Source organism: Podarcis raffonei, chromosome 5, assembly GCF_027172205.1.
Source record: "Podarcis raffonei isolate rPodRaf1 chromosome 5, rPodRaf1.pri, whole genome shotgun sequence".
Classification (NCBI taxonomy): domain Eukaryota; kingdom Metazoa; phylum Chordata; class Lepidosauria; order Squamata; family Lacertidae; genus Podarcis; species Podarcis raffonei.
Window position 1 is genome coordinate 24,499,444 of NC_070606.1, and position 19,534 is coordinate 24,518,977.

Below are 19,534 nucleotides of genomic sequence, written 5' to 3' on the forward strand. Positions count from 1 at the left end.
GTCCCTTGAGGTTAATAAAATCTAGCTGGCACAGCATGTCTGGGTAGGTCCAGGATATGGTGAATGTGATGGAGTGGTGCCCTTTAGTCTACAATAGTTTTTGGCCGGATGCTAATACGTTGTTTTTTTGGGTAGGTGATTGAGCGAGTTGTGGTGAAGCAGCTGCAGGTATTCTTGGATGAAACTGATTGTCTAGACCCATCTCAGTCCAAGTTCAGGCTGTGTTCGGGGATGATATCGGCCTTGGTCATCTTGATGGATTGGGAGAAGAAAAAGGGGAATGCAATATTGCTTCTTCTGCTCAGTCTCTCACTTCTGATGATGAACCTGCCAAATTCACACTTTCTGAAACAATTTGTGAACCGAAAGGCAGCCATTCTTCAAAAATTGCACTTCTCCGAATTTTGCAATGCAGTACTCCAGTCAAGTAATGTGTAGAGAAATGCATATGATAAGGTTTAGTGTGCATAAATGGCTACACAGCAGTGAAAACAGCACACAAGCATGCATTGTAAGAGAAAGTCACATTGCAAAAATGTGTCTAGTCAGAGAAATTTGCACTAACATGCGGATGAATTTTCACAAGCATTTTTTGTTATTATTGAAACAATTGCCAACTTGTTCAGAAATGTGGAAAGCTGAATTTAAGACTAGAAAAATGAGAAATGGAGAGAACCAAAACTGGCAGATCCATCCATCCTTCCTAGCAATAACATAAGTTCTACTAGACAACAAATTTGACACATGGCCTAGCATTTTGTAGCAGCTCAGCTGAGCATTGGCCAGCACCTCTAACTGGTCCCAAGTTTGAAATGTATTTTGTGAATCAGCTTTTAGTGGGACTTGCAGCAGCGGGCACCAACTTGCAAGGGGCCATAGCCTTTTGAGCAGGCTTTGTCTTTGGGAGCAGCTCAGATATGTAACTGTGGTTTGCTCATCTGCAAAGTTATTAGCAGCCCATTACAAAACAGGACCAGAAAGGAGGAAAACAGTTTCACAAAAATTGCTGGCCATTGGATTTCTTTCATAAGAACAACAAAATACGTGCTCCAGAAATTCCCTTTGTCCCCTTTCCCCTAATTAGACATTGAATAACATTTGTTGCTTTTATTCAGGTCACTCCCCAATTACCTCTCACTCCCCCACTGGCCATTCCAGCATCCTTTAATTCTTTCCCAGTGTTGCAGAATTAACCGGAGGGCGTTCTTAAATTTCATCCCTACAAAGAGCCTGTTGTGATTTCTGTGAATGCTTCTCCTTTTGCCACAATACACAAATGCGATTTACAGCAGTTGCAGGGGGTGCGGGGAGATGGGGATTCTGACGGACTCATTAAGGGCATTTTTGTAAGGATTGCCATGCTGGCATTAAAGCCTCAAAGCTTTTCTATAAGAACTTTCATGTGTCAGCACGCGGATTGGCCCTTTAAGAAGGAAGGATGTCTTAGACTACTGGGAAATTCAGTGAAAAGAAGTGATCGGGTCACTTTTGTGGCTGGGGTGGAGAGCCCAAAATAGGGTGCTTTTTTCTTGCAGACATGGTTACTTCGGCATACCCTGTTCCTGAAGGCTTCACTGAATTAGAGGTGTTTAGTATTGGGACCGCCCTGCTGGTAGAAGGTAAGCTGGGGTAGCTCCAAATAAAAATGGCGTCAGAAATAGAAGTCAACACATATACTTTAACCACCCCTATTTATCATGGAGGGGACACGGGTGGTGCTGTGGGTTAAACCACAGAGCCTAGGACTTGCCGATCAGAAGGTCAGCGGTTTGAATCCCCGCGACGGGGTGAGCTCCTGTTGTTCAGTCCCAGCTCCTGCTCACCTAGCAGTTCGAAAGCACATCAGAGTGCAAGTAGATAAATAGGTACCACTCTGGCAGGAAGGTAAACGGCATTTCCGTGTGCTGCTCTGGTTCACCAGAAGCGGCTTAGTCATGCTGGCCACATGACCCAGAAGCTGCCTGCGGACAAACGCCGGCTCCCCCGGCCAATAAAGCGACATGAGCGCCGCAACCCCAGAGTAGATCACGACTGGACCTAACGGTCAGGGGTCCCTTTACCTATTTATCATGGACGGGCCTTTATTTTCCTTTATGCTTTGCATTTGATCTTGATAAATCAGCTTTGTGGAACATGCTATGAATGGCTTTTTAAAATTGTTAACACGTTGCACAACAGTATCCTTCAAGTTTCAAGCCCCTCCTCTGGGTCTCTAGAAGATAGATAGTGCAATGGGAGGTGGGTTGCAACTTACTCTAGGAAATGCACTCACAAGGGCACAATCTTCCAGTGCATTTTCTTCCCTTCCTCCCATCACTGATTGCAAGCATTGCTGAATTTATTTGAGTTGCAGCTGTTCCATAGTAATATCAGTGGTGCAAGTCAATAATCCCTGCTGTACACTGGAGGAGAGGGGAAAGGTTGCATGTTCTCATCATGCCCTTGCAAATGCTGACTCTAGACCTCTTACCTATCTTGTTGAAGGGGCGGTGGCATCTGTAAATAGTAACATGGCTTATTTCATCCCTTTCCAAATATGATAAACCAGGTTTGTTGCATCTTGTCACACACATACCTTGTTCTTCTGAGTGGGGTCCTGGGCATCTATCCCCAAGACCTGTCTCTGATAACGAAACCCAGGTTTATTGTTAAACACTTTTAGGAAAAGGTTATGGCCAGTTTACAGATACCCTTGCAAGATAGACCATTGCAGAGTAACGTGATTCATTATATGTATCTTGATACAGCGTATGAGGACTATAACGGGCACTGATGTCCAGGTGGTGATTCTTAGTGACAATATGAATGTTACAAAAGTGTCTCCGTTTTTCAACTGGGAAAAATGTTGGAGGGTTTGAAGCAATGAAAAATAGATGTGATGGAATACTGTTGTGTTCAGGGTCATTGTAGTTACTATGGTTATGTCTTCTACAATTTAGATGAACTGGAGGTGGGATGGAGACTGGATGAAATGCAGATATGACCTAGGAAGGAAGGAAGGAAGGAAGGAAGGAAGGAAGGAAGGAAGGAAGGAAGGAAGGAGGGAGGGAAGGAAGGGAGGGAGGGAGGGAGGAAGGAAGGAAGGAAGGAAGGAAGGAAGCCTGTGTTAAATAGAACTAATAATAATAACCACATTCATAATATGGTGCTTCCACTAAGAATTGAAGGCTCTCAATTCCAGAACCACAGACAATAGATCAGGAAATAGGATTACAATAGTAACTACTATATCAGACTGGTATAGGTGAACATCAATTTTGATTGCACCATCATATTTCATGGTTTCTTCCATACTTTCCTTGGAAATAAGACCCATTGATTTCATTGAAATATATGAGTCACGTCAAATACGAGGTCCAAATCCTAATGTGGGTGCCATCAAAAGAGAATCCCACAATGCAGAAGACCAGACACTTGACATCTGCTCACCACTTGGTTCACCCAATGATTACAGAATCTCCATGCCAGGAATGTGCATCACTCGTGGAAATTCTGCATAAGACAGAGATGAATCATATAGTGGAACCAGAGTTAGAAACTGAGATATGAATGCTAGCTAAGTTGCACCTTAAACCTAGGTTATGGGCACAACAATGGAATGTCCAGGTGTGCTTTTTTATAGCAAGAAAACAAAGCTGAAAATGAATGAACTTCAGCTAATATCTTACGTTCATTTTTCACATGGTCTAGTCCTTTCCCTGCCTAGCAGTGGCCATTTTAATCTGAAATCTTAGGCTCAGTACTGTACCCAGAGCTCAGAAACTGCTCGCGTTAATGCAATTGCCTGTCGCAAAACGTGCCTAGAACAATAGAATACCTTCAAAACACCTAGTACACCTTCAAAAGCTGGTGGGAACTGTAAATGTAATAACATTTAGCATTTATTTTTCACTTTAGAAGCTCAAAGCACTTTTTATTATATATCATCCTTAAAATATTACATTATACTTAATAATATACCCTGTAGTATAGGTCAGTGCTATTCTTTCCATTGTAGTTGAGAGACTGAAGCTGCTTAAGACCTCATAGCTCAGATTAAAAGGTCTTGCCATTTCTCAGATGCTCTGCATAGTTTATGAAGACCAGCTATGGATGCAAGAAGCAATCCTGAAACAAAAGAAACCCGGGAACTAAAATGATTTTCCAGAATAGCCTTTGGAACTACTGCTTAATCCATTGTTCGCAGGCTTTCAGGTGACAACCTAAAATCATTATGGGCATGGAGAAATGAGCAATTGTAGTCAGGTGAATTTATTTTATAGAGTTGTGTGGTACTTTATTATTTAAGCTGGATGCCAAAGAGGCTTTATCAAAGTTTTCATAGCTGGGATAAGACTGTGCATCCATGTGGATTTTGCATGTTTCACTGTGTTTTTCTATGAAACTATGGAATCTGCTCATCAGAGGTAACAGCTCTGCTGTTTATTTGATCATATATTTCATTGTGATGGTCATTTCACACTGAGGTAATTTCATGGGGAAAGGCCATAGGTCAGCTATAGCATGTCTGCTTTGCATGCAGGTCACAGGTTCAGTCCCTAGCATCTCTGAATGGGGCTGGGAGTGTCAGCCTCTAAAACCTTGAAGAGCGGCTGTCAGTCAGTGTAGGCAGTCCTGAGATGGATGGACTAATGGTTTGACTCAGCATAAGACAGCTTCCCATGTTCCTAGTTTTTGAAAGAGTTTGGTTCGCTCTCTTAAAGTCTCATTTCATTTTCTGAGTCGCTCATTTAACATGTAAGTGAATTAAATGATAAAGGCAGCTTAACATTATGTAATTTGTTTGTAATTAGTGGTTATTTACCCACGATAAATGTATTTGTATGGAGGCCCAAGTAGGCCATTTATTAAGAGAAAGAGATAGCAAGCTATGGTTACATATCAAATTATCTAAGAAAATTAAAGTAAAAGGTAAAGGTAAAGGGACCCCTGACCATTAGCTAAGACAATTACCTTACTCAAATAGCTGTTCACCACAGTACTTTATTTGGTTTTCAGACTAAGTCTGCTATGCCAACCCCACTTACCTGGGAGTAAGCCCCACTGAATTCAGTAGGACATTCTTCTGTGTAGACAAAGCTAGGGCTCTTCTGTAAGGTAGATAGCAATGGGAGTTGGGCTAGACTCCATTGTTACTTGAGATTTATGTTGGAGCTAAATGATTGCATGCATGGTCATATGAAGCCTAAGCTGTACACAAATGAGAGGAAAACTTGGGTGAAATAATGGTCACTCAATCTACATAAGCATAAAACCAGGAATGGATTAATTTCTTATCCATATTGCAACAGTAACTGCTGTAAAGACCAACAGCACATTCCTGTTTTGTTTCCCCCTCTGTGAACTATAATTTTCAGAGCTTACTGGTAATGGCAGGTGACTGCTGTCAGTTGCTTGTATTATGGGGATTTTGGAAAAGGTTGCACAGAGAGCTCATTTCTCATAATACAGTGCTACCTCAGGTTAAGAACTTAATTCGTTCTGGGGGTCCATTCTTAACCTGAAACAGTTCTTAACCTGAAGCACCACTTTAGCCTCTCGCTGCCACTCCGCTGCCAGTGCGTGATTTCTGTTCTCATCCTGAAGCAAAGTTCTTAACCAGAGGTAATATTTCTAGGTTAGCGGAGTCTGTAACCTGAAGCATCTGTAACCCGAAGCATCTGTAACCCAAGGTACCACTGTACTGTACTCAGTCCATGTCCATGCACCAACTGGCCCTTTAAGAAGGAAGCTGCTTTAGGCTTTCGGAAGAGTCAGAACATCTAGCCAAAAAAAAAGGAGAGAGATTGTCACTTGGAGTTTGCTAGTAGGGGAGGCAGAGCCTAAGCTAGTCTGGCCTTGCTGCTTTAAAGATGGCAACACCACACACTCTCCCTGAAGGTTTCACTGAAGTTGAAGTCTTTGGTTTGGGCACCCTGATGATGGCAGAAGGTAAGCTGGGATGAAGGGTGGTGTGGTCAGAGAATTCTTAGATCAGATCAGACCTTCTTGCTGTTTCATTGCTCAAGCAAAACTGTGGTTTGAAGAAGAAGGGGGAAAGATTATATATAACCACATAACACTTTCAATAGAGCAGTATAGGCTTCAGGGTAAATCTTGTTTCTATGGCTACGCCATTGTTCATTATGCCTTTATGAAACAGGGCAGAGGTTGCTTGCAAGGCATGTTATGCAACAAGGCTATTGAGGAGCAAAAGTTAAGTTTGTTGTTTTGAAGGATTCCAGGAATAAAGATCTTTATTGTTTCTGTTCCGTATGGACTTAAAAGGTGGTTTTGCATTTAGGACTGAGGATTCATACAGATGGTTCATATCTTACTGTTTATTCTGAAACTCATCGCTTTCCATTTGTGCCCATCTTTTTTTCACCTAACAAGGTTATATAACAGAATCTTGTATACTTGAATGAAGATGCCCAAAATAGGCTGAAGGACACATCATTCAACAGCACTGGATTTTAAGCATGTCATACTCACAAAAGAAAAACCTGTCTCAAAAGTCCAGCTAAATGGATTTTGCCTCTATTTCTTCTTCTTCACATAACTTGTTGTAGGAATTTCAACAGACTGTGCAAATGCATTTGCATTAGTAATAAATTAGCTGGGTGTCTCAGCTTCACAGACAGTTGTGCTAGTGATAAATTAGCAAACAGCCTAGCTGAGAATTCTGATCCTTTTGGTTATTTATAGTTTCGTTTTTATACTTCGGCTGAAACCTGTTAAGTTTTGTACCTTTTTTTCCCTTTTACTGTGCTTTTTAATGTTGTTACTAAAAACACAGATAATTGCTTGCTGACTTTTAAAATGATATAAAAGAAGGCAATCTGGTAAAAATTAAACACACTTTTAGTTCCCAAGGAATGAAAAATTCAAAGAATTAAAAAATGCATCTGTCTTACTGAAATCAGTCACTTTGTAGCTGAAGTATACTCCATGTGTGATGACTCTATGCATATGAAATTTGATGGTGGCATATATCACTGTCAAGCGAAAAAAATGCTTTCATTCCTGCTGATGTATTTTGGTCCTGTTCTAATGGTCAAAAAGAACTGTTCAATTCTTTGACTGGGGAAAATATTTGACCTCCAATCCAGTTGTGTGGATGACGGATACATTTACAATACAAATCTGTAAATTTGCAGCCAGATGTAAGCCCCATTGAGTTTGAAGGGACTTACTGCCAGGTAGGTGTATTTAAGGTTGCAGCCACAGTCTTAGTAAAAATATGTTGGTGGTGGGTTTTCAAGGGATTATCTCCGCAGGAAAAAGAACAATGTAAGTCAGATGTCCACCGCTGAAGTTTTGTAATAAATGCAGGGCACGATCCAGTTTCATTGATATCCATGGCACAAAACTAAGCACGTGTGTTTAACGCTCTTGTTTAAATCAATGGGAATTAAGATTACTTAACTCTGGCTACATCATGTCTTAAGATGGAATTCAGAAATTGAAAGCATTTCTGCTGCCAGATGGAACAATTTCCCCTCTCCCCCCCCCCAATGCTGTTCTGGGTGTTCTCCAGACTCCTCAGAGCTGATTTGGGGGGGGGGCAGATTTGGGGAAGCATGAGAAGTGAGGGGAGAAGCTGTGTTGCGCTAAGAGGACCCATGGCACTGGCTCTCACTAGCTTTATTTAGTTGAATCTGGCCCCTCGATTATAACTATCCAGCAGTATAATGGATGTCACATAAAGTAGAAGGAATCATTCAAATTCTGATACCATGCACACTTAATTGGACACAGTGGACCTCAGTTCTGAGCAAATATATATAGCAGGGGGTTGGACTAAATGACCCTCATGGTCCCTTCCAGATCTACAATTCTATGATCCCCAGCTACCTCGGTATTATCTACAATGAATGATTGACAGTGGCTCTTCCGAATTTCAGGCAGGGGTCTCTCCTAGGCTTTCCTGGAGATGCTGAGGCTTGAAGATTTATTCTTCTGCATGCAAAGCAGAGCTGTGGCTTTCTCCCAAAAATATAAAGGACCAAGGTCATTTTAGTTCACAGGCAGAGCAGTCCTAACTGGGGCCGTGGGAGATCAGAATGGCGTGAAGAGTTAAGATTGCAACCCCAGTACACCATGATAAGTGCCTCTAATAATCCTGCACACTTGTGCTTTGGAAATTTGAGGATACTGGGAATTATTGCAGGGCAACTCAGGAAGACTTCCAGATGGTTTCAGCAAACAACAGATAGCTTTCATGGGAGATTTGATTTTTCTGAAGCTTCAGTTATACCATCTTGCTCAAAGGCACACTTAGGATTGCTCCTGAGGCTGAGGGAGCTCCTAGCTCAAGATGGCATACTCAAGATGGCAAACTCAAGATGGCATGCTTACAGTCACCTGACTGGCAGTACTAGTGGTATTAACATCTCACCATTTTACAGACAAGAGCATGTCTGATCCTTTTACCCACACATACTTTCCTACTGAGGGCCATCCATCAATACGTTGAGAATTAACCAATTTTGTTTCAGCTATTCCATTGAATAATTTGTAATCCTTTCTCTCTTCCACCTCCTTTTAATCAACCATTCAAGTCTTTTGTCATACCAAATTTAGCTTTCCATAAACCTGAGTTGTTTGTCATCTATATAATCTATTCTATATAATCTATATATATTTATAATCTGCATAATATAATTCCTTGTTTATTTGTCATGAATGTTTGCTGAACATGTTTAGATTTTTTTAAAAAAATGCAAAGTATTAAAACAATAGACTGGGATCTACTGTAACCCACATTGGTCTCTTGGAAAATGAATTTAATTTGTTCCCCTTTTTAATAAATGGAGAAAAATAGAGGTGTGCTAGAGATACACAGACTGATCCTGTCTGGGGCTAGTGTGAATTTTAGTCTAAAACCTCTGGACGGCACCAGGTTGGAAAAGGCTGCATCTCTTAACTGGGTTACTAACAGTTGGTTGTTGTTTGGTGAGGAACAAATGCCAATAAGGAAAACACTATGCTATTTTTATAATTAAAAAATGCAAGTAAAAGCAAAGAACCAAATGACGCATGATGCAGGAAAACTGAAAATGTGTTTTGCCACAGTTATTGTGCTTAATTTTAAAAACAGCCCTGGGTGGTCAAGCCCAGTTTGCACTGGAACCATGATGAGGGAGTGAAGTTAACCCTTTCCCCCTTCTGATATTTGTCCAGTTTTTTTGTTCTTTCTTTTGACCAGTTATCTTAGTTGGGTGTGGGCATGCAAAACTCTCTTTCACTAGCTAGAAGAATAGCATTGGACACCACCCCCTATTTTTATGCAAATCATGTTTCAATTTGATTCCTTGTCATAACTAGTCCAAGCCAACTCTGATTGTTATAGATAGATACAGGGATACAAAAGTAACTATGTGAGTAAGAAAAGTTGGGGCATTGTTGAATGCTTGGTGGTATGGCTGGTGTACGGTAGTTTGTTCTGGTCCGTCTGAGTCCAAGCGTGAGCAAAAGTTATAAAACAACCCTTTTAAACCTGTGCTTGTTTTCAGCGCTGCTTGGATTCTCTCTGAATTTGCTGACCATCATCTCTTTCTGGAAAATCAAATCACTTCGAACGCCTGGCAACTTTCTGGTTTTCAACCTTGCACTGTCCGACTGTGGAATCTGCACCAATGCATTCATTGCAGCTTTCTCTAGTTTCTTAAGGTAGATTTTATTTATTCATTTATTCAAGAATATAACGTGCCTTTCCACTAAAAAAAAAAGTGTTAATGACAATTGATGTGTTTTATCTGTCCTTTTAAGCCACTGATAAACTAATGTATTTCAGAGGTATGATACTCACACATGCTGCTTTGAAAATAAATTAGGGTGCTACAATGTCTGGACATACAAAATTTAAAATTCTATATAGTAGAAGCTCCCAGTCTTCTTAAACTGACCATTCCTATACTTGGGGTTAGCTCCTGGTAAGAAGTGTCAATGTGCAGTGAGTCAGGATAGAATGGAGCAATGCATCCAGATTCCATACAGTTTGCACAGCATATACATCTTATTGCATAGGCAGGCGGAGTCCCCCAAACCCCAGGCGACCCCCGAGTGGAATAATGACAAGACAACATGCTATGGGATTCAAATTGGCCACAACTTTATTAAGTTTCAGATGTAGGGAGACCTTTGCTCAGGCATTGGGAGTTTATCCTTCCCAAATCCCCAGCTGGGGGAGACATCAGGGTTATCCAGAATGTGTGGCGATTGGGCTGGCTCTGGAGAACATATGTCCAAGCAAAGAGCCCACCCCCCATTTTGCCGCCGTCACAGGGGAAAGCAATGACAACCTCTTGGCGTATGGCCAATGCATCCCCCCTCAAGACCCCTTTAACAGGGAACCCTGGGATCACTGCCGCAAGGGGGGCGTGGACCACTGCTTCACGCCCCCCCCCATTTAGGAAGATAGACTAAAGGATTCTGCCCAAGGCCTGAAACCGCCAAAGTTGTGGCGTTTTGCTATGGGAAAGGCAAAACCTGCCAATGCAGGAAAATTCCTTTCCGGCCCTTCAACCATGACGTAGCAGTGCCCGCGCACCTGTGGAGAAGAGGTTAACCTGCAAAAAAAAAGGCTTAACTGAGGGAGGGCAGGGTGGGAGAAGCTCTGGAGCCAACTGACGCTTCGCAGGTAAGATTCACCTTCCATTGTGTGGGCACAGCGGTCACCCTACCTGGCCGATCCCCTGGCAACGCCACCCCAGGCGGGATTGTGCGATTGGCTGAGGTAGGCAGAGACCTCCAGGTATCCAGCCTGCGGTGGGCAAAGCCAGCCCATACTACCAGGAGCCGCACTGGGATCCGGAGGGCTGTGCGCGACCATGCAATAGGCGCCCCCCATCTGATGTGGGGAGCGGTCATTGCTTAAATCTGCAAGCTCACACAGTCTGTATGAGACATTCCACACCCCCTTAGCTGTATCATGTTTCCTGATGTGAATGAGCTGGTCATCTTCCACATCTTCCGCTTCCCTTGCTTGCCTCTTCTCTTTGGCCCAGTTTTTCAGGGTTGTCAGTAGGTCTGTCTGTACTCAGCACTTTCCACAGGTGGGTTTCCAGTAGGATTTCTAGTTTGGATTTCCATAGTGGGTTGTTCCTGCTGCTCAGCTTTTCAGTACCCAATTTCAAACCTGAACTGCTTCCCATTTTCCCCTCAGATGCTTTGTTCTGCTTCAGGTTTACTTTCCTTTTCTCTCAGAGCCAGGCTCACTTGGGAATTATAGGGACAGAACTACCTAAATCGTATAGAAATTTATTTATTTATGCTGTTACAGCAGCAAGAATGCTACTTGCCCAAAAGAGGAAAAAGTCTCAGTAAACGAAGAATGGCTACAGAAACTCATAGAATATGCAGAAATGGCAAAACTTACTGGAAGAATAAGAAATCAAGATAACAAACTTTTTATAAAATAATGGAAATGGTTTGTTGATTTTTTTCAGATAAATTGTAAACAGATAAAAACATTAGCAGGATTATTGTAATAACCCACAGCTTCACAAGAGTATCTATTTACAGTAGATAATTAAATGAGCAAGTGAAATGAGTTTGGATATGCAGAAGATATTAAAAATAAGTAAGTTTAAGGAACCGCAAAAAGAGGGGGAAGGAAGTCCAATTTTGAAATGTTAAATTGATTGTAAAACTAATGAAATGTATAAACTTGAAAGGTTTAAATAAAATCTTCCCCCCCCTAAAAAAGAGCCACGCTTGCTTGTGACAGCAATAGTGTTTCTGAGCCCATAACCAGTTAGCAGAGGAAGACACAAGATCTACCCACCGTGGAGGAATGGCAGACGCAAGTGATTGACTACATGGAGATGGCTGAAATGACTGGCAGAATCCGTGACCAGGGAGAAGAATTGATGGAACAGGACTGGAAAAAGTTTAAGGACTATTTACAAAAACACTGCAAAATGTTTGAGTGTTAATATGATGTGGGAAGTGAAGGTAACAGGGTTTGTGGGATCTGGTTAAATGCGAATGAAAAGAAGAATGTTAAAAAGGAGAAGGGGTTATGAACAGAATAATATTATGTCATAGTATATAAGATGAGGAATTGGGTTAAAACAATGAAAAATTGGGACATAATAATTAGAAGAATATAAATTTAAGCATGGTTTAAATAAGGGTTTGAATTTGCTGAAATTGATTGGAATAAAGAGGAACACAAAAAAGGGGGATGTGAGGAGGTCAAGACAGAGGGGTATGGAATTTTGTAAATGTAAGAAAGTGGATTTTTCTCTATTTTTTCTATTTTTGGTTATATATTTTCGTTTTTCTGTCTATCATGTGAGCCTCATTTATGGTAATGTTATATCTGAAACGATGAATTTTTTGATTTGTAAAACTTTAATAAACATTTATTTAAAAAAAAAACATAACCAGTTAGCAGAGTGATTGGAATAAAAAGAAAGAGAAATGGATGGCACTTTACTTAGGGTAAAGTGAACAAGAGCAGGGTATAACCTGAGGAGAAATATACAGATAGGTTTTTCTTTTCTTCAGCCAGACCTGCACAGAGGAGAAGCTCCTTCAGAGCCGCTTTTCCCTGTAAACGCCACTAACTGTCAAATGTCTTCCTTGCTTGCAATTCTTTCCCAACTGACTGGAACCTCCAGCCACTCATAGTCTGCTGTGAGCCAAAACAGAAACAGAATTAACCCCTTAATTCACACACTGAATGTTCCCTGCCGTTGTACTTCCAACAACACAAACATAAAAGATACAGCGTGAGTGGATCCACATAACTCTGGTGATGCCCACTTTGCCTTCCTATCGGGGCTGGCAAGATGAGGAAACCGCCTCAGGTGGCAAGATCCACAAGGGCAGCAGATTCAGCCTCCAAGGGATGCATTGCCCACTGTTGCTGCCGCTGCACTCCCCCTTGTTCCTAAAGTAAATCTTTATTTCCCCCTTGTTCCTGACATAGGTCTTCCCTCAGCCCTTCTTCCCTGGTGGGTAGGTGGGTGGGTGGAGCCATTTTGTGGTTCACCTCAGGTGGCAAAATGGCTTGGTCAGGCCCTGCTTGCTATCCAGGTAGGGTGTGAGATCAGTGTCCTGATCGCTCCACCTATGGCAGGTTCCAATGTTTTCATTTATCTCTTTTCAGATACTGGCCCTATGGCTCTGATGGTTGCCAGATTCATGGGTTTCAAGGATTTTTGACAGCACTGACTAGCATTAGCTCTGCAGCTTCCATTGCCTGGGACCGATATCATCAATACTGCACTAGTAAGTACTAGCCTGGTATTTGTATAGATCTAGATCAGGCATCCCCAAACTCAGCCCTCCAGCTGTTTTGGAACTACAACTCCCATCATCCCTAGGTAACAGGGCCAGCGGTCCGGGATGATGAGAATTGTAGTCCCAAAACATCTGGAGGGCCAAGTTTGGGGGTGCCTGATCTAGATCATTAGTTCATTGTAAATTACACCCACCCCGGTTTACAAGACGGAGAGCTGAGGTAAAAGTATTACAAATTGGTATGGAAACATGACAAATAAAATACTTTAGAATTTTAAAAGAGGTTTGCTGGTCTATGGTAGAAAGCAGAATGAAGTTTTGCCACTTTAGCACAAAGACCTCCCCCCTGTGCAACAGGGCTTTCTGCCCATCTTCCATCCTTGCATGCCCCCCTTGTGCCCTTCCTGAAATCTTCTCCGGAGAATGGGGGGAACCCAGAACAGTTTGGAGACATGCAGGGGCAAGGGCACATAGGGAGAGGAGAGAGAGAGGAAGTCCTGTTGCACAGGCAGAAGTCCTTGCACTAACCAGTTGACTTTATTTGATACATACCTTCATCTTTACCTATCAGTTTAAAAAGCATCAGACATTGTTTGCAGTAGCTCTGAAATGGGTGTTAACATTCTGAGAGCATAATCTTCCATGAAATATTTTGGAAAATAACAAAAGCTATGGATGTGATGGTGCTGCCTTGGGGTGGTGAGGGAAGGGGGAAATGTCCACATTTTCTGGATTCTGGTAGATGCGCCAGATATATTGCAATTTTCCAAGGTAGAGGAGATGCTTTTCTGGCATGGAGAGCAGGAAACATGAGGACCATCTGCTTCCACTTCATTCTGCCACATTACAAGTCCAAAGCATGACAGTAGGACAGTAAATTCTTGGGCATGACAGTAAATTGCCTGTAGAACAGGGCTCATGATGCAGTACTATTGTTATGAGACATTGTAATTGTCTTGTGCACCAGTAGGGAAGACAGTGTTATCTCTACCTTAAATTGGATTCAATTGTCCATGAACAATTTAAAGTCAGAATTTTAAAAATTATCTTGTCCTAAGTATCCATCTTGAGTCAATCTAAAGCAGCCTTCATTGGAGTGTAGAAAAACAGATATTAGATTTTTTTAGATAAATCCAAAATAAGATGCACTTCATGAAGGTTGGCTTTTTATTTCACCATCCATTGTCTTAAAGAGGAAACTCCCTGTTTCAGCATAAGTTAGTCACTCCTTTCCCTAACCACGGCCTACTCTCTCAATAGAAATCCCTGGTCAATTGACTCAGAGTTGCTGCTTTTATTTCCATTCCAAGTTTATGAATCTGATTTCTTCTCATTTACAGGAAGTAAGCTACAGTGGGGCTCAGTGATTTCCATGGTGATATTTCTATGGCTTTTTGCTGGCTTTTGGGCTGTGATGCCTCTTCTAGGATGGGGTGAATATGACTATGAGCCTCTAAGAACATGTTGCACATTGGACTATAGCAAAGGAGACAGGTGTGTTCCGTCTAGGCATTTCTGTGTGGCTTTAAAATAAAAATAAAAAGAGGCGCAACTAGTAAAAATGAATTTTACAGACAAACATATACATGGCAGTGGCAAAAGGTTGCCTGGCAGAATATCGCTCTTGTGCTGCTAAAACGCAGCCATCCTTTGACATTCTTAATGGTGCAATGCAGTTCTGCAGCCATGTTACATGTACAAAAATGCACATACTGAGGTAAAATATGCATAAAACACACACGTTGGTGACAATCACTTGCAAAAATGCATTAGGGGAAATTGCTTTGCAAAAAAATTTTTATATGAGGCAAAACTATAATAAACACCATGCATATTCAAAGGATTTTGCATTGAAATGCTGGTGGATTTCCGTGAGGTTGTTTTTTTAAAAAGTTTGCAAGCTAATGTGGAGAACTGAACTTAAGGCTAGAAAAATGAGAAACTGAGAGAAAGTGAAACTGATGGATTTTTCCATCCCTGTGCCTCACCTGCCCCACCTCCACTAATCTTATTGTGCCTCCGAAGAAATCAGGCAGCCCACCAGAGAGAGTTGTCCTACAGAACTATTATTATGTTTAACACAGAGAGCTGCCCCTTAAGATGTTTTGCTAAGCCTAATTGAATATATGCTTTCTCTCCTAAGTGGTTTTTAATATCAGTTATATAACATTGCAAACAGAATGACAGATCTCTGTCCTTTCCTCCCTCCCGTCTCCCCTCCAGGAATTATATTTCCTATCTTATTCCTCTGGCCCTTTTCAATTTCTTGATTCCGGTGTTCATCATGCTAACAGCCTATCAATCAGTAGATCACAAATTCAAGAAAACAGGACAGTTCAAGGTAAGAAAATACTGCAGCATATAAAGGGTTGCACACAGCTTCCTTTACCACTCAAGGAACAATCTCCTATAGCTTGGTTATATAGTCTGATACACAAAAGAAGCAGTCTTTCAACTTCCTCATGGTTGCCATTTAAAAGGGGGAGGGGGAATCTATTTGTGGCAAAGTGCTGAAAACATTTATTTTGTCTCAAAATCATGTGCTCCTGTTGTAACCAAAGGATTTTTGTTAGCTGTATCAATCTTAACTTTTTATATGAGTTTTATTTACGCAATGCCACGTTCTCTGTTCTTGTTTTTTCCAGTTTAATACTGGTTTGCCAGTGAAATCTTTGGTCATCTGCTGGGGTCCCTACTCGCTTTTATGTTTCTATGCTGCAGTTGAAAATGTGACTTTCATCTCCCCCAAAATTCGAATGGTATGTAAAAATATCCCGAGAGCACAAAGACAATTCTAAGCACTTGGTATCAATGGGAGAGTACAAGAAAGAACACCCAGAAGCCTGAGGCAAGAAGATTGAAGCATGCAGCTCAATGGCAGAGCTTATTCCTTGCATGCAGAATGCCCTAGGTTCAATCCCTCATGGGATTGGCCAGATATGGCTAGAAATGTCCCCTGTCTGAAATCCCATAGAACTGCTGGCAGTACTAAGCTAGATGGATCAATGGTCTGCCTTGGTATAAGGCAGCTTCTTGGGTTCCCATCCATCTCTTTCTTCTCCATCCACCCCTCTGCTGTCTTCCCCAAACACTTTTGCCTAACTCTGCAAAGCACCGTATAAATGGATGGCAGTGGGGAAATAAACATCATCGCCCCCTGCCTGGCCACTGAGTCCAGGCAAAGAGGAGCACACCTGAGATCCTGGCAAATGCACCACAACCCAGAGGAAATGTACGGTCCCTTGCTCCTCTGGTAGAGCCAAGAACGGCTGTGTGGGCCCCAGATTTAAGAAGCCCAACTGGAAGTGGCAGAACGTAGGAATAGAGAGAGACTGGAAGAATGGGAGAGGTTGTTTCATCAGCCCCAGCTCAGTGAAAAACATGGCCGCTGTTAAAAATTAGTTGCTGATCAGGCTACCACCCAGACCTTATACATTTCATTATGAAATTCTGTGTAAACACGAACCCCTCCTTATCTAACCTCCTTAAATGCTCTGCTTCCTAACAGATCCCTGCTGTTATTGCCAAAACCTCGCCAGCCGTGAATGCTTTGGTTTATGCTCTGGGGAACGAGAACTACAGAGGGGGGATATGGCAGTTCCTCACAGGACAGAAGATTGAGAAAGCTGAAGTTGATAACAAAACGAAGTAACGCACTGCGGCATTAAGCAAGGGCCTCTTCACACACACACGCTACATCCCTTAAATGTACACCTAGGTTGGGTTTTGAAGTGCGCACTCGAAAATATCGTGACAAATTGGTGTTTGAAACCTCGTACGTCATACAGGCATGCTTGCCAGGGATCCAGGTTTAGTTGCGTACTCTTGTTGAGTCTCCCACTCTGTGTTAGGCTTGTTGCTGTGTAATGTGTGAAACAGTCCCAAATTGAGGCAGGCCCAACTGGAGGCATCCAGTAGCAGAAACCACTTACTATGACTCCAATCGACTGCGGTGCCACACTAGAAAGGCTTTGCATTGTCTACCAGCAATTATCACATTACTGAAAGGACGCCATGCAAATGTCACTGCCGAACTTGCCTCTCCATCTGCCCTGTGCCATTTGCCAAATAAGATGCCTCTAACCTCTGCAGGTCACTCTCATTTTACATGTCACTCAAATGAACTGCAAGCTGTGAAGCACATTGTTTTGTTGTTGTTGTTGAAAGATGGAACTGCAGGAAACCAAGCAGGGGGGGGGGGAAATAGTGGGGATCTGTTAAGGCTTCCTGCTTGTTTGTACATAGGATATTTCTGGGGTGTTGAGAGATTAAGGCAGTATCCAGTATTTGGGCCGTGTGTTTGTGCCTCTGTTTTCCTATTTGCATAAAATGGGTGTTTGCAAAAGGAGGGAATTGTTTCTAAAATTCTTACTGTTTCATGAATACCATTTATTTAAATCTGGCAACTGACGGAGGGATGCGTGACTGGATCTCTCATCAGTCAAGCCTGCCAAATCAGTCTTCATTATGTAATGTGTTGTGCAGGTTTAATGCCTCTCATCTTTGCAATCTGCCTGGCAAGTTCTGTATTGCTATATTAATGTTCTGAGATGTATTGTGATTTCAAAAGGCAGCCCCCCTGATGCTTATGCTGATGCTGTTCCCACCCGCAACCCTGGAATGTTTAATAACACACAATGGCTCTGTGCAGGTGTTATGCCAAACTATGGTTTGGTGTTATGTCTGAAACTACAACAGCTTACAAGCCATAGTTTGTGAGGTGCTGCCAAAGTAGATTCCAAACTATGGCTGGAAGCTGGTTTGCAGTAATTGTAGCTTTCTGCTATATCTGAGGTCCTAGGCCACAGATTCTGGCATTGCTAGAGTTGAACATTCTTTAACCCCAGTTAGTGGAAATATAATCATCTGATGATGATGAGATAGAAGCAAGGAAAAGGGGGGGTCCCTCTTGGGGCTGCAGTATACAACAAAAATTGTCTTTCCCATGTACAGAATCTCCCATGCTAAGCAGTGTTCCTAAGCAACTTTGGATTGAATGCCTTGCATGAGAGAGACATGGATGCTAAAGTCCTTTCATTTTAGCCAAGGCAGGAAGGAACACACACAATCCTGTTTTTAAACTGCCTTGTGTCAAACTAACTCATTATTACCAATGGGTCACTGTTAAGAAGAGCTTCATGCTGAATTTTCCTTAATGAGTATTTTTTTAAAAAGGCCCAAACAGAATAAAAGATGGAGCAGCTAATCATAACTATTTCGGCAGGTTATTATGATATAAAAGGCCTTCCACCTCCTGGCACAAGCATATACATTGCCCCTTTCTCATATCAGCCTAGTTTTTGTTGAGGGCTCAGGTTGTACCACTGCAGACTTCAGGCAGGGCCTAATGTGACTGAATATTCTTCCATTCAAAAATTAATGCTCTCCAGATGAAAAGCTAGGTTTAAGCAGGTCCAACTAGTGTTGGGATAGCTCAGTCGGTAGAGCTTGAGACTCTTAATCTCAGGGTCATGGGTTCAAGGCCCACATTGGGCACAAAGATCCCTGCGTTGCAATGGGTTGGACTGGCTCATCCTTGTTGTCCCTTCCAACTCTACAATTCCATGATGCTATGAGTCTATGATAAACAGCAAACCAGCTGCCTCCTCCCTGTGCCCTGGACCCCACTCCTGGCACCACACCACCATCACCTCTTCATTCTTCCCCTGCTCCCACTGATGCCCCCTCATCCACTGCTTCCACCAGCTACCTTGGGGCCACTTTGCTCTGCAGAGCATAGTATCCTTCCTCAGAGTGAGGCATTGTGGGTAAAGTGGCCTGCTCCCCCACCGCAAAGTATCATTTAACGTGTTGCGGTAATAAACAGCATCACTTGAAACAGGCCTTCTCTGCAGGCTCACCTTGCCTTCCATGCCTTGTTCTGAGGAAGGGACCTCAAAGGCAGAGGCAATAGCCAAGGGCAGCACTTTGGGACCCCTGCTACCACTTTCCTGTGGCAGTAAAGTGGTGGCAGAACTCTTGAAGTCCTGGATAGCTATCACTAGGCTGGAGGTGGTGGCCGGCTGGCCATAGCACCAGCCACAGTCTGCTAGCCAGTCAATAAAACAGGAACAGGCAGTGTGGGGCTCTGCAAATGGTCGGAACAGGCCAAGAGGACACTAGTTTGCTGCACCTTTCCATCTAAGACAAGTGGTTGCCTTGTCTTATGGTGGGGCACCGTCCCTGGTTCTAGCCTAGCCTCCCTGACATGCTAGTTATCTATGTGAAGCAATGTTTTTCGTATGATACACACAGAGACTTACTACCTCACTAAGAAGTAAGGTGAAGGAAACATGGA

The 19,534-nt window shown here is 42.4% G+C and overlaps 1 protein-coding gene across 3 annotated transcripts; it reads left to right on the plus strand.

Moving 5' to 3' along the window:
- Nucleotides 1-1,447: 1,447 nt before the first annotated feature.
- On the plus strand, nt 1,448-17,581 carry RGR (retinal G protein coupled receptor). Of its 3 annotated transcripts, none has more exons than XM_053388238.1 (7): nt 1,448-1,619; nt 9,498-9,654; nt 13,103-13,224; nt 14,577-14,730; nt 15,460-15,577; nt 15,882-15,995; nt 16,745-17,581. In XM_053388238.1, the coding sequence occupies exons 1-7, from the start codon at nt 1,538-1,540 to the stop codon at nt 16,886-16,888; spliced, it is 891 nt and encodes a 296-aa protein (XP_053244213.1). In that variant the 5' UTR covers nt 1,448-1,537; the 3' UTR covers nt 16,889-17,581. The 3 variants fall into 3 exon arrangements, with proteins under 3 accessions (XP_053244213.1, XP_053244214.1, XP_053244215.1); XM_053388239.1 differs by lacking the exon at nt 1,448-1,619 and adding an exon at nt 5,796-5,931; XM_053388240.1 differs by lacking the exons at nt 1,448-1,619; nt 9,498-9,654 and adding an exon at nt 12,596-12,888.
- The last annotated feature ends 1,953 nt before the right edge of the window (nt 17,582-19,534 follow it).